The 13,995-nt window shown below is 43.9% G+C and overlaps 1 protein-coding gene across 1 annotated transcript in view; it reads right to left on the bottom strand.

The window, feature by feature from the left end:
- The window catches only part of dusp19a (dual specificity phosphatase 19a), a 35,408-nt gene extending 22,976 nt beyond the window's left edge, over positions 1–12,432 (bottom strand). Inside the window, exons 1-3 of the mRNA XM_034228940.1 lie at positions 12,264–12,432; positions 11,394–11,621; positions 5,635–5,681 (exon numbers count right to left, since the gene is read on the bottom strand). Coding sequence (XP_034084831.1) covers positions 5,635–5,681; positions 11,394–11,616 — 270 coding nt within the window. The 5' untranslated portion in view covers positions 11,617–11,621; positions 12,264–12,432. The remainder of the gene's footprint in view (positions 1–5,634; positions 5,682–11,393; positions 11,622–12,263) is intronic.
- Between the last annotated feature and the right edge of the window lie 1,563 nt (positions 12,433–13,995).

Below are 13,995 nucleotides of genomic sequence, written 5' to 3'. Positions count from 1 at the left end.
GTCCTAGTCACCAACAAAAGTAGATGACAACAAGTGATGTGTCCTAATCACCAACAGAAGTAGATGACAACAAGTGATGTGTCCTAATCACCAACAAAGTAGATGACAACAAGTGATGTGTCCTAATCACCAACAGAAGTAGATGACAACAAGTGATGTGTCCTAATCACCAACAGAAGTAGATGACAACAAGTGATGTGTCCTAGTCACCAACAAAAGTAGATGACAACAAGTGATGTGTCCTAATCACCAACAGAAGTAGATGACAACAAGTGATGTGTCCTAATCACCAACAAAAGTAGATGACAACAAGTGATGTGTCCTAATCACCAACTTGCACCACACTTGCACTACATACACCAAAACACACTACACACAAGGTATCACGAGCGAGTGCCAGCTGAGCGGTTCCATATGCTCTCTGGTTCCTCGTTTGTGTTACCGGTGTGCGGAGTCTGACTGTCCGTGTCACAACATCGACCGAGGAAATACACACACACACCCCATGGAGCATTCCCACCTCGTGATGACGGCTCGCCTGGGAAAACGACAACGCAACCGTGAGCAATACAACTGGCCTGGCCCAGTGATGTGGGGTTTAGCTCGCCACAAGATTACGTTTGGTTGTGCGGCGACAAGCTCTATCAAGTTCTGGCTCCCCTCTGGATAGGTACATGCACTCTAGTGGATTTGAATCCAGCAATCAGGCTTAACAACACTACTCTTTAATGTATTATCCATGCATAGAAAGACCTACAATGATGTTTCAAGTACTGGATTCATTTCAGTTTTGGCCCAAAACAAATATTTATAATATTTCATATAACAATTATGTAGCATATTTGATCCTCAAATTAGAGAAGTATAATTTAAAGAAATTGATATTCTCAACATTAGATAAACACAGAAGAATCCTTTCCAAGTACCATAAGTAGCTCAGGTAAGTATGGCTAATAGGAATACTTGATAGACTTAATTTGGTACAGATCAGTGGTAGCATTTACAAATGTAATAATTCACATTTTAAGAATGTTTAATCCTTCCTTTCCAGGTTTTTACAAAAGTCTTTGAATATTTGCCTAACTTTTCCTTTTCAGATTTTGAACAATGTACTTGACTAAAATGAATGTATTGATTTCACTAAGTGCCTTACTCTTGACTAAAGCGTATTTAAGTAAACGTAAAAGTAATCCTAAAATTGAGGACACTGCACTTTTGCAGATTACAGATTGATCAAATCACCATTGTGAATTCTATACTCTAACTGTGAATGTTTAGCTGGATCTCTTACGATCCTGAGTTTTAAAATGCTTTTGACTAGTGATTGCTTTGAAGTAAATCTTTAAAGCGGCAAACTGGTTTTGATTTTATAGTTTTATGAATGAAATTAACTAATGGTAAATGATCAAATATATTAGTTTAAAAACAAATATTTAGCCATTGTGCACCTGTGTTTTATGTGTGTTCATTATTATGCTTTTGACAAAAGATGATCAAACACTGATGAGAGATGATTTTTCCTATTATGATTGGCTGTATCAATCATTGTGATTGAATGTTTCAATCTTATTCCACTTTGTGATATAATTGATGTAAGGTGAGACCACACTCGAATCTGGAGACGCCTATTGAGTTAATTATTGACCAAATTATTATTAGACTAATGTTTTTAGGTTATCATAAATGATAAAAAGAGAGGACTGTTAGGGAAATAATTATCATAAGACGCCAATTAGTAACATACAGGACAAACCTCGATGTCTGTTTACCTTCTTTAAGGACACAGGCGGCTTAGCCAATAATGTTATTGTTCCCATTCTGTGACCGGTCAATACTGGGATACAGATGGTCTGTGTTGTGGGTACACTGGGACACTTCCTTCTCTGTATTTGTGGACTCCAAGGTAAAATCTTCGAGGTCATAAGTGTCCGAGGCAAGTAGCTCTGTGTTCCCACACTGTTTAGGCTATCTCCTCAAATATGTTGTTTACTCTCTGCGAAACCAGTTAGATGGGCTGGCAAGAGAGAGGCTCTCCAGAATTGACGTGGCAACTCTACCGTGAAGTCAGAACCTCTGACTCTTGGACTTGTGATGTGAATCCTCCGGCCGTTAACTCCAAATAAACCATCATGTGTTTGACATCAAAGCTACTGCTCTTCCCGTGTCTCCTTCCTGAGTCGGTGACTCCATGCATAGCGACACAGAAGTTTCCATTACACCATCTTCTGTATAAGTTTCTGGAAGTCATCTGTAGAGAACGGAGGCATTTTGCTACCAACTAGCTAAATAGCAGTAGCCTACCAGGCTTTAGCTGTTGCTAGGCCACGCTATTGTAAGACTGACGTCATCGTAAAAATGTTGAAATATGGCTGAAACCCTCCGTCTATTTACGAAGATGAACTGTCCCAGTGATAAGTTAATGTCCAGGAGCCGCTGCTCGAAGTTTTCAGAGAATAAGAATAGGAAAATCAGCATAAAAAGTAAGCAGAGGCAGGAGCAAGCAGAAAAGCGTCTGCACTGTAAGAAAGATAAGCAAGAAGAGGAAGGAGGAAGAGCTGCTTACATGCTTTAAACACATATACTAAGACCAACCCAGTCTCACGGCATTTCGTGTTCACCAACACGATTTTTAATCTATTGATTCGTGTTCACCAACACGATTTGCCCCTTTTTTTCGTGTTGCACAGCACGATTTTAAAAGCAATGTATTTCTACTGCCTGCAGCACGTCTTTTTCTCCGGTCGGGTCGAGGAAGACCGGAAGCTGTGTGGTTCATAAAAACATGTTCTTACTCAATATCAAGCCACAGTTATTGCTTTTATTTGAAATCGTATAATTTCGGACTTTTGTTGCCGTCTGTGAGGAAAATAAATGGGGCTCAGAGCCTCAGGATACTGAAATCTGTATTTTTAAAATCTTTTTTTCCTTCTAATTTGTTATTATTTTCAAAATAACACACTGTTATTTACTCACCAATAACACACAATTATCCTTGCTTTTATTTATTGGTTTAATTCCATAATCTCGGGCTTTTTTGGCGTCCGTCAGGAACTGAATTTCAAAATAAAAATAACCGAAACAGACGTAGACATTTCGAGCGATTACCCAAGATCCTCAGCTATGGTTTTAAGCTCGTTTATTGGATGTTTTAGCCGCAATGCATGCTGGGATTTGGTGTTTATATGATATGAAATCCGGAAAACATTTTAAAAGAATAAAATAATACTTAATTCCGAGCGCTCTTGCTTTTCTCTTTGAAAGTCATCACATAACGGCATTGTAATACACGGTTCGGCTGCATTGTATATTACAGATCTGCCGTAGTTCTTTATTTATAGAGCCCTGATGAGAAGACCTTTGGAAAAACTGAGAAAATGCCGCCGAAACTGAATACTAGACGTGGATCATAAATATATTCAACAATTAAACAACATCTTCAATTTCTCTTCACACAATACGTCTCCTTGCAGTATCAACACTAATTCGGCTGACTTTTACATTTGATCTAATTCACAGATAGGTTATATTTACACCATAACGGTGCACAGCTGATATAAAAGGACTGTAGTTTTTAAAGATATTACTGATTTTCTTTGAATGTAAGAATGTAAATACTGAGTCTGAAATAGTATAGCAATATGCTGTAAAATGATGTGAAAGCATGCATAAAACTACACATCTTCAGATGTTGTACGAAAACATAAGTGTCCTACACTAATAATACAAAGTTATTATGGCTGTGTGTACCTTGTGTGCACCTCCTAGTGGTTAAAGCACGTTATTGAATTATTGTGTTTTATTTGATTAAAAACATATTAAGAGTAGGCCTACATACTTTCATAGGGGGAAAGTATAAATATAGAATATAAAAAATCAAGAAGATACTATAAGTGATCTCTACAATAAAACAGTTTAGTGCAGAATGTACAAAGATAGGAGGAGGTGCAAAACAGAAAAACGAATGAACCTTTATTTAAACATTAAATAACAGATTAAGGTCTTCTTTTAAATAAGAAAAAAACTTTGGGGGTATCTATCTACAGATAAATATTAAGCCTGACAAAGTACTTAACGTCTAATATATTGCTTTCCTGCAATGTTAACTATGTTGAAGCACTTATTTTAACTGATATTATACACATTAATTATACTCTTATGTAGATAGAATAAGAAATGTGCAGAATATGACAGTTTAATGGTGGAGGTACACACATATTGATAGATGTCTTGTAATGCACTGTTGAGGAACCTGTGACCCAAGTGTTTCATTCATTGCATAACTACACCGTAGTTGTGTATATGATATGTCAATACACCTTTGAAAATCTTGAAAGGGATGTGCAAAATAGCCATAATATACAGTCTTTAATTAACTATTAGTAGAGAATAAGGAGTAATGAATATACTGTATTACTCGTTTCCATTCATGTCAATTGCAGATACATGTTTAGTCTTCTCAAGCACCAACTATCAAATATCTCTCCTGATTGTTGGCACTTGATAATCACCTAACCTGAATTTTACTCAGGTGTAACTAAAGTCTGATTTAAGGGTTGTTTATATTTCACATAATTAATCAGAATCTGCAAAGTAACTCAAATAAATGCAGTGGAGTAAAAATACCAGGTCAACCTCTGAATTGTAGTGGAGTAGAATTACAAAGTAACAATGAGCTGTCATGTGGGTATTAATGCTGCGCATTATGGACACAAGCGATTTTCACCCATGTATTAATTATATGTTTTACATTTGATAACACCAATGTGTTTAATACTGGCAACTTCTAATTGTGGGAAAAACGAAAACGTTCAGTAGAGACGTCCCATAGAACATTTTGCGAAACACAATAGCCAGCATGTGTATTTCTGGGGGGGCGTTCGATTCCAGTTTTGGATCGTCTGGCATGGTTTCGTTCTATTTCACACAGCTGTTTGACGCTCTGCGTAACCTTACGGGGACTGTAGTCCTAAACGATAGCTGGGGATTATGGGTAGTGTAGTGTCTTCGGCCATCCTAAACTCAGAAATGTTGACAATCGCAATGATGCTCGAAATGTCCCTTATAGGCCTACGTCTGTTTCCGGTTATTTTTATTTTGAAATTCAGTTCCTGACGGACGCCAAAAAAGCCCGAGATTATGGAATTAAACCAATAAATAAAAGCAAGGATAATTGTGTATTATTGGTGAGTAAATAACAGTGTGTTATTTTGAAAAGAATATCGAATTAGAAGGAACAAAATATTTAAAAATACAGATTTCAGTATCCTGAGGCTCTGAGCCCCATTTATTTTCCTCACAGACGGAAACAAAAGTCCGAGATTATTCTATTTCAAATAAAAGCAATAACTGTGGCTTGATATTGAGTAAGAGCATGTTTTTATGAACCACACAGCTTCAGGTCTCCCTCGACCCGACCGGAGAAAAAGACGTGCTGCAGGCAGTAGAAATACATTGCTTTTAAAATCGTGCTGTGCAACACGAAAAAAAGGGGCAAATCGTGTTGGTGAACACGAATCAATAGATTAAAAATCGTGTTGGTGAACACGAAATGCCGTGAGACTGGGTTGACTAAGACACAGTCATGTACAACACATAGACACATTTATTTGTGTCTAGAATGTAGACGGATTTCACCTTGTGTTTTCTGAGAGTTCCAAAGTCATGTGCAGCATCTTGAGAACCTGTGCACACACACACACACACACACACACACACATACACACAAACACACATACACACACCAACACACACACACACATACACACTCACACACACTCACACACACCAACACACACACACACATACACACACACACATACACACACATACACAACACACACCAAACACACACACACACCAACACACTCACACACACTCACACACACCAACACATACACACACATACACACACACACCAAACACACACACACACACCAAACACACACACACAGTGTAATCGTTAGTTATTTTGTTTTCTTTGTAGCCGTGCACTAGAAAGTGACCCTGAACAGGAAATCCTCTGCTTCAGGTCAGAGGGTCACTCACCTCCACCTGAGACCTGACGGGTCACCTGCCACCTGTCCTCCCCCCGGGTGGGAGGTCATGTTACCTGCTCTGAGGTGAGGCTGGTGTTAGTGTTGGTGAACTGAGGGGGGACTTACAGGGCAGCAGGGGGGAGGTGGACCCATACTTTATTCTCTTTTTATTAATAAGCTCCTTTAGAGATTTAAGATTTAAGAACCCAATTTTAAGCCAGGAAATAGTTTGAATCAAGAATTGACAATTAAATACCACAGAGGCCAACAGGTGCAAACGGCCCAACACTCCTCCATCAGGAGAAACGCGCTGCCGCTTCAGAAAGGATGCAGATATAGAAACCCAAAGGTTCCTCATGAAGAAACATCTCCAGCAACTTGACATGCAGCGTTTACTGAAAGCTGAAACCAAACTCTGCAAGAAGCTCAAAACACAACGGAGACCAGGGGACACTAAAGAGTGACGCACACAGCTGGGAGACCAGGGGACACTAAAGAGTGATGCACACAGCTGGAGACCAGGGGACACTAAAGAGTGACGCACACAGCTGGGAGACCAGGGGACATTAAAGAGTGACGCCCACAGCTGGGAGACCAGGGGACACTAAAGAGTGATGCACACAGCTGGACACCAGGGGACACTAAAGAGTGACGCACACAGCTGGGAGACCAGGGGACACTAAAGAGTGATGCACACAGCTGGAGACCAGGGGACACTAAAGAGTGACGCACACAGCTGGGAGACCAGGGGACACTAAAGAGTGACGCCCACAGCTGGAGACCAGGGGACACTAAAGAGTGACGCCCACAGCTGGGAGACCAGGGGACACTAAAGAGTGACGCACACAGCTGGAGACCAGGGGACACTAAAGAGTGACGCCCACAGCTGGGAGACCAGGGGACACTAAAGAGTGACGCGCACAGCTGGAGACCAGGGGACACTAAAGAGTGACGCACACAGCTGGAGACCAGGGGACACTAAAGAGTGACGCACACAGCTGGAGACCAGGGGACACTAAAGAGTGACGCACACAGCTGGAGACCAGGGGACACTAAAGAGTGACGCACACAGCTGGGAGACCAGGGGACACTAAAGAGTGACGCCCACAGCTGGGAGACCAGGGGACACTAAAGAGTGACGCACACAGCTGGGAGACCAGGGGACACTAAAGAGTGACGCACACAGCTGGGAGACCAGGGGACACTAAAGAGTGTAGCACACAACTGGAGACCAGGGGACACTAAAGAGTGACGCACACAGCTGGGAGACCAGGGGACACTAAAGAGTGTAGCACACAACTGGAGACCAGGGGACACTAAAGAGTGACGCATACAGCTGGGAGACCAGGGGACACTAAAGAGTGACGCACGCAGCTGGAGACCAGGGGACACTAAAGAGTGACGCACACAGCTGGGAGACCAGGGGACACTAAAGAGTGACGCCCACAGCTGGGAGACCAGGGGACACTAAAGAGTGACACACACAGCTTGGAGACCAGGGGACACTAAAGAGTGACGCACACAGCTGGGAGACCAGGGGACACTAAAGAGTGTAGCACACAACTGGAGACCAGGGGACACTAAAGAGTGACGCACACAGCTGGGAGACCAGGGGACACTAAAGAGTGTAGCACACAACTGGAGACCAGGGGACACTAAAGAGTGACGCATACAGCTGGGAGACCAGGGGACACTAAAGAGTGACGCACGCAGCTGGAGACCAGAGGACACTAAAGAGTGACGCACCTAGCTGGAGACCAGGGGACACTAAAGAGTGACGCACACAGCTGGGAGACCAGGGGACACTAAAGAGTGATGCACACAGCTGGGAGACCAGGGGACACTAAAGAGTGACACACACAGCTGGAAACCAGGGGACACTAAAGAGTGACGCGCACAGCTGGAGACCAGGGGACACTAAAGAGTGACGCACACAGCTGGGAGACCAGGGGACACTAAAGAGTGACGCGCACAGCTGGGAGACCAGGGGACACTAAAGAGTGACACACACAGCTGGAAACCAGGGGACACTAAAGAGTGACGCACACAGCTGGGAGACCAGGGGACACTAAAGAGTGACGCACACAGCTGGAGACCAGGGGACACTAAAGAGTGACGCGCACAGCTGGGAGACCAGGGGACACTAAAGAGTGACACACACAGCTGGAGACCAGGGGACACTAAAGAGTGACGCGCACAGCTGGGAGACCAGGGGACACTAAAGAGTGACACACACAGCTGGAGACCAGGGGACACTAAAGAGTGACACACACAGCTGGAGACCAGGGGACACTAAAGAGTGACGCACACAGCTGGAGACCAGGGGACTCTAAAGAGTGACACACACAGCTGGAGACCAGGGGACACTAAAGAGTGACGCGCACAGCTGGGAGACCAGGGGACACTAAAGAGTGACGCACACAGCTAGGAGACCAGGGGACACTAAGGAGTGACACATACAGCTGGACACCAGGGGACAGTAAAGAGTGACGCACACAGCTGGAGACCAGGGGACACTAAAGAGTGACGCACACAGCTAGACACCAGGGGACAGTAAAGAGTGACGCACACAGCTGGAGACCAGGGGACACTAAAGAGTGACGCACACAGCTGGACACCAGGGGACAGTAAAGAGTGACGCACACAGCTGGAGACCAGGGGACACTAAAGAGAGACACACACAGCTGGAGACCAGGGGACACTAAAGAGCGACGTACACAGCTGGGAGTCCAGGGGACACTAAAGAGCGACGTACACAGCTGGGAGACCAGGGGACACTAAAGAGTGACGCACACAGCTGGGAGTCCAGGGGACACTAAAGAGTGACACACACAGCTGGGACACCTTGGGACACTAAAGAGTGACGCACACAGCCGGGAGACCAGGGGACACTAAAGAGTGACACACACAGCTGGGAGACTAGGGGACACTAAAAAGCGACGCACACAGCTGGGAGACCAGGGGACACTAAAAAGCGACGCGCATAGCTGGGAAACCAGGGGACACTAAAGAGTGACGCACACAGCTGGGAGTCCAGGGGACACTAAAGAGTGACACACACAGCTGGGACACCAAGGGGACACTAAAGAGTGACGCACACAGCTGGGAGACCAGGGGACACTAAAGAGTGACGCACACAGCTGGGAGACCAGGGGACACTAAAGAGAGACGCACACAGCTGGGAGACCAGGGGACACTAAAGAGTGACGCACACAGCTGGGAGACCAGGGGACACTAAAAAGCGATGCACACAGCTGGGAGACCAGGGGACACTAAAGAGAGCCGCACACAGCTGGGAGACCAGGGGACACTAAAGAGAGACGCACACAGCTGGAAGACCAGGGGACACTAAAAAGCAACGCACACAGCTGCGAGACCAGGGGACACTAAAAAGCGACGCGCATGAGACCAGGGGACACTAAAGAGTGACGCATACAGCTGGAGACCAGGGGACACTAAAGAGTGACGCACACAGCTGGGAGACCAGGGGACACTAAAGAGTGACGCACACAGTTGGGAGACCAGGGGACACTAAAGAGAGACGCACACAGCTGGGAGACCAGGGGACACTAAAGAGTGACGCACACAGCTGGGAGACCAGGGGACACTAAAAAGCGACGCGCATGAGACCAGGGGACACTAAAGAGTGACGCACACAGCTGGGAGACCAGGGGACACTAAAGGTGTTTAACAGTCTTATTTGTGATGATTTAGTTTCCCAATTTCAATCTGGCTTTAGAACATCCCACTCCACTGACACATGCCTTCTTTATTTGAGCGACCACATCAAACAAGAGGTGGACGAGGGCAAGTACTGCGGCATGGTGATGCTGGACCTACAAAAGGCTTTCGACACTGTCAATCACCCCATTCTGATTGACAAGCTAAAAGCAATTGGTTTTGATAAACTATCGGTGAGCTGGATGCAATCCTACCTGGAGGGGAGAGAACAGATGGTGGAGGTAAATGGTACTCTGTCCCCCCCCCCTCCCAGTGAGCTGTGGTGTTCCACAAGGAAGCATATTAGGTCCGTTACTGTTCCTAATTTATGTAAATGACATGTCATCAGCATGTGACTGCAACTTGTTCCTGTTCGCGGACGACTCAGCCCTGCTGGTCTCTGACAGGAACAGGTTGCAGGTTGAAAAAACCCTCAGCTCCGAGCTCGGCAGAATCTGCACCTGGCTCGCCGATAATAAATTATCATTACACCTGGGTAAAACAGAGTCCATTCTCTTCGGTTCGAAACATAATCTCAGCAAATCCGACGACTTCTCAGTTGCAGTGGGCGACATTATTGTCACAAGTAAGAAGGAAATTACATACCTAGGATCTATTCTTGAGGCAAACCTCTCCTGTGACAAAATGGCATCCAATGTAATAAAAAAAGTCAATCAAAGAACTAGATTCCTATACCGGATCTCCTCTCTGGTAAACAAAAACACCCTGAAAACTCTGGCAGGAGCACTCATTCAAGGGTACTATGACTATGCTTGCACATCATGGTACCATAGCACCTCCAAGGCGCTAAAAATAAAACTTCAAACATCGCAAAATAAACTGGTCAGACTACTGCTTGACCTTTCATCTAGAACCCACCTCACCTCTGCCCACTTTGACAACCTAGGATGGCTTAGAGTAGACGACAGAGTACAGTTACTTGCAATGGGCCTGGTCTACAAGATCCACTACACCTCTATGGTACCCATGTACATGTCAAAATTCTTCCCAAAGGTCAAGGAATACCATGATCATAACACCAGAGGGAGCTCCACAAATCATGTGAAACCCAGATTTGGCACAAAAAAGGGGGAATACACGTTTCGCAATTATGCCACATCAAGGTGGAACGCTCTTCCCACAACTGTAAAGGAAAGTAAAACTATACTTACCTTCAAAACCTCTCTTAAAGAGCACCTTCGGGGGAGAGCATTGCAAAACTGGCCCCGGTAATGGTACAAATCTCAACCTGTCGTTCAATGGACAGCTTCCCCCCCCCCCCCATCTATGTATATACTCGCATTTTAGACTCTGTTACTAACTGTATATCTGTAGACTTGGTATGTCTTAAATGTCCGGTTAGGATGTATTAGAACGAAATCTAAAATGAAAATTGTAAATAAGCAATCTGTATGTAAAAAACCACCTGTATGTAAATTGTAAATAAGCCATCTGTATGTCTTATATGTCTTAAATGACATGATGAATTGGAAATGGGGGACCCTGATGTAAACAAGACGAAAGTCTTTCTCTGGTCTGCATCCCCTTAACAATTGTATGTTTTGAGCTGTACTGTACTGTACCCAATATACAAGCTGTTAATAAACTTTTCAATCAATCAATCAATCAATGACTCACCCAGCAGCAGGTGGGGTTTGACGATGCCGACCTGAAGGTCCCAGGAAGTGTCGGGGACGTATCCCAGAATCCTCTCTGTTGGGACGGGGTCCTCCACCACGGTGATGGTGGAACCCTTCCACGTCTCGATGATCCTGCGGCCGCTCAGAGACGTGACGCGCGTGCACTGCTTCCTGAGCCTCGAGCGGGAGAAGCTCTGGATCTCTGCCGTCAGAGACTGCATGGTACCTGGGAGGAAGAGACACACGTTCATCTTAAAACATAGATGGAATGTCGAGAAGAATGTAAATGAAAGATGAGGTACATGTTTACTATAAGATAAGATGGAACTTTATTTATACAACAGGGTCAGAGTTAAAAACAAGATTCACACAAGGTACACATAAAGTGATAAAGTGATAAAGGAACTATCTTGGTTTAGCGTGGCAGGATGCTAACATTTGCAGAAACTAAAGTATTTATTTGCTAAACGCATATACCAAACTTGTTTTTTACTTACTTAATATCTCAAGTCAGGTTTGTGGTTTTAAAAATATTTTGTAGATCATACGTTTTCTAAAAAATGATGTTTTAGTTTATTAAAAATGTACTGTGTAGATTTGCAAACAGGGAACTGTACTTAAAATGTCTTACTGCCTTAAATAAAGACTAAAAACCTCAGAATAATGCCTGAGTATCTCCAAATACGTAACTTAGCTCAAAATACAGTAATGACTTAGTATTGACAATACTGACTGACTGAGCTAATTATGTTCAGATGAAGATGCTAGACTGAGATGGTAAACATGGCAGACATTAACCCTCTCAGCCATGCTGTATGATTATGTTCAATGTAATCACATGACGAAGCAGACTGAGACATTCACTCACCTGTTCAGTGTCGGTTCAGAGGCTCCTGTTCAGCTGACAGTCCGGTTTAAACTCCAGAAAAGAAAAGCACTTCCTCTCTCATCATTTATAAAGAAATCGAGTTCAGTAAGAAGTCCAATCTGGTTCTTTCTGATGTCTAAACCTGGTCCACGAGCAGAGCAGAAGAGATCCTGCCTGTACACTGAGGAGAAGACTCTGCTGGAGGTGACACTGTTACATGAAACCTGTGTGTGTGTGTGTGTGTGTGTGTGTGTGTGTGTGTGTGTGTGTGTGTGTGTGTGTGTGTGTGTGTGTGTGTGTGTGTGTGTGTGTGTGTGTGTGTGTGTGTGTGTGTGTGTGTGTGTGTGTGTGTGTGTGTGTGTGTCTGTCGTGTGTGTGTCTGTCCTGTCTGTCTGTCTGTCTGTCTGTCTGTCTGTCTGTCTGTCTGTCTGTCTGTCTGTCTGTCTGTCTGTCTGTCTGTCTGTCTGTCTGTCTGTCTGTCTGTCTGTCTGTCTGTCTGTCTGTCTGTCTGTCTGTCTGTCTCTCTCTCTCTCTCTCTCTCTCTCTCTCCTCTCTCTCTCTCTCCTCTCTCTCTCTGTCTGTCTACCAAATAAACACACTTACACCAAAGTCAATTACATTTAGAAACTATATTTTAAATAGATATGAAAATAAACTAGTTAAATATGTTGTCAGTGTCTATGGCGTCCTTTGTAGACTAAAACACATAAACTCAGTACAACTACAAAGAAAGCATACATAACTATTATTGTCAATATAATGGTATCATAGAATACAATTCATAATAAAGCGTTAAGAAATAAACGGACACATCAGTGTAGGTGTAGTTTCCTGTGTGGTCCACTAGAGGGAGCCACATCCATGCTTTTATTTAGAAAACTACAAATCTTGCCACCACCATGGATGTGTGTACGTGCGTGTTTGTGTGTGCGTGTGTTTGTTTGCCAGACAGCTGTGGTCTAATTTATGTTGGGAAATATTCTGGTAGTTTCCAAGCATATTTCCACATACAGTATGGGGAGAAGGAATATCTTCTGAACACACACACACACACATGCACGCACACACACACACATGCACGCGCACACACACACACACACACACACACACACACACACACACACATAGGTCAGGTTTCTGCCAAAGTGTGTTTTGAGAGAAGAGGAGAGTTAGTAAAAAGGAGTAACGAGACAAGAGGACATGAGATGAGAGAAAAGGAAACAAAACGGGAGAAAGGAGGAGATGATAGGAAAGGAAACAAGGACACAGAGGAGAGGAGAAAGCAAGAGAAGAGGAAAGAATATGAAAGGAAACAAAGACAAAAAGAGACGATAGGAAAGGAAGCAGGGAGACATAATAAAAGAAGCATTAGGAAGGAAAGCAAGGACAAAGAGGAGATGAGAGACACGAAAAGGAAACAAGAGGAAATAAGAGATGATAAGAGGGGATGAGAGGAAAGGAAACAAAGAGAAAAGGGGGATGAGAGGAAAGGAAACAAGGAGAAAGAGGAAAGGGGAGAGGAAAAGGAAAGGAATCAAAGAGAAAAGGGGGATTAGAGGAAGGAGGGAAGCAAGGAGAGATTATGAGATGAAAAAAGTTCCTCTGATCAGAAGTGGCTTCATGTCAAAAAGGGAAGGAGATGAAATCATGAGAACAAAAGAAACGGGAAAGTGCTGAATCAGAACTCTGTGTGTGTGTGTGTGTGTGTGTGTGTGTGTGTGTGTGTGTGTGT

The sequence above is a fragment of the Gymnodraco acuticeps genome, unplaced genomic scaffold, assembly GCF_902827175.1.
Source record: "Gymnodraco acuticeps unplaced genomic scaffold, fGymAcu1.1, whole genome shotgun sequence".
Lineage (NCBI taxonomy): Eukaryota > Metazoa > Chordata > Actinopteri > Perciformes > Bathydraconidae > Gymnodraco > Gymnodraco acuticeps.
Note: the sequence above shows the minus strand (reverse complement) of the source record. Positions and strands in the feature narration are given on the sequence as shown.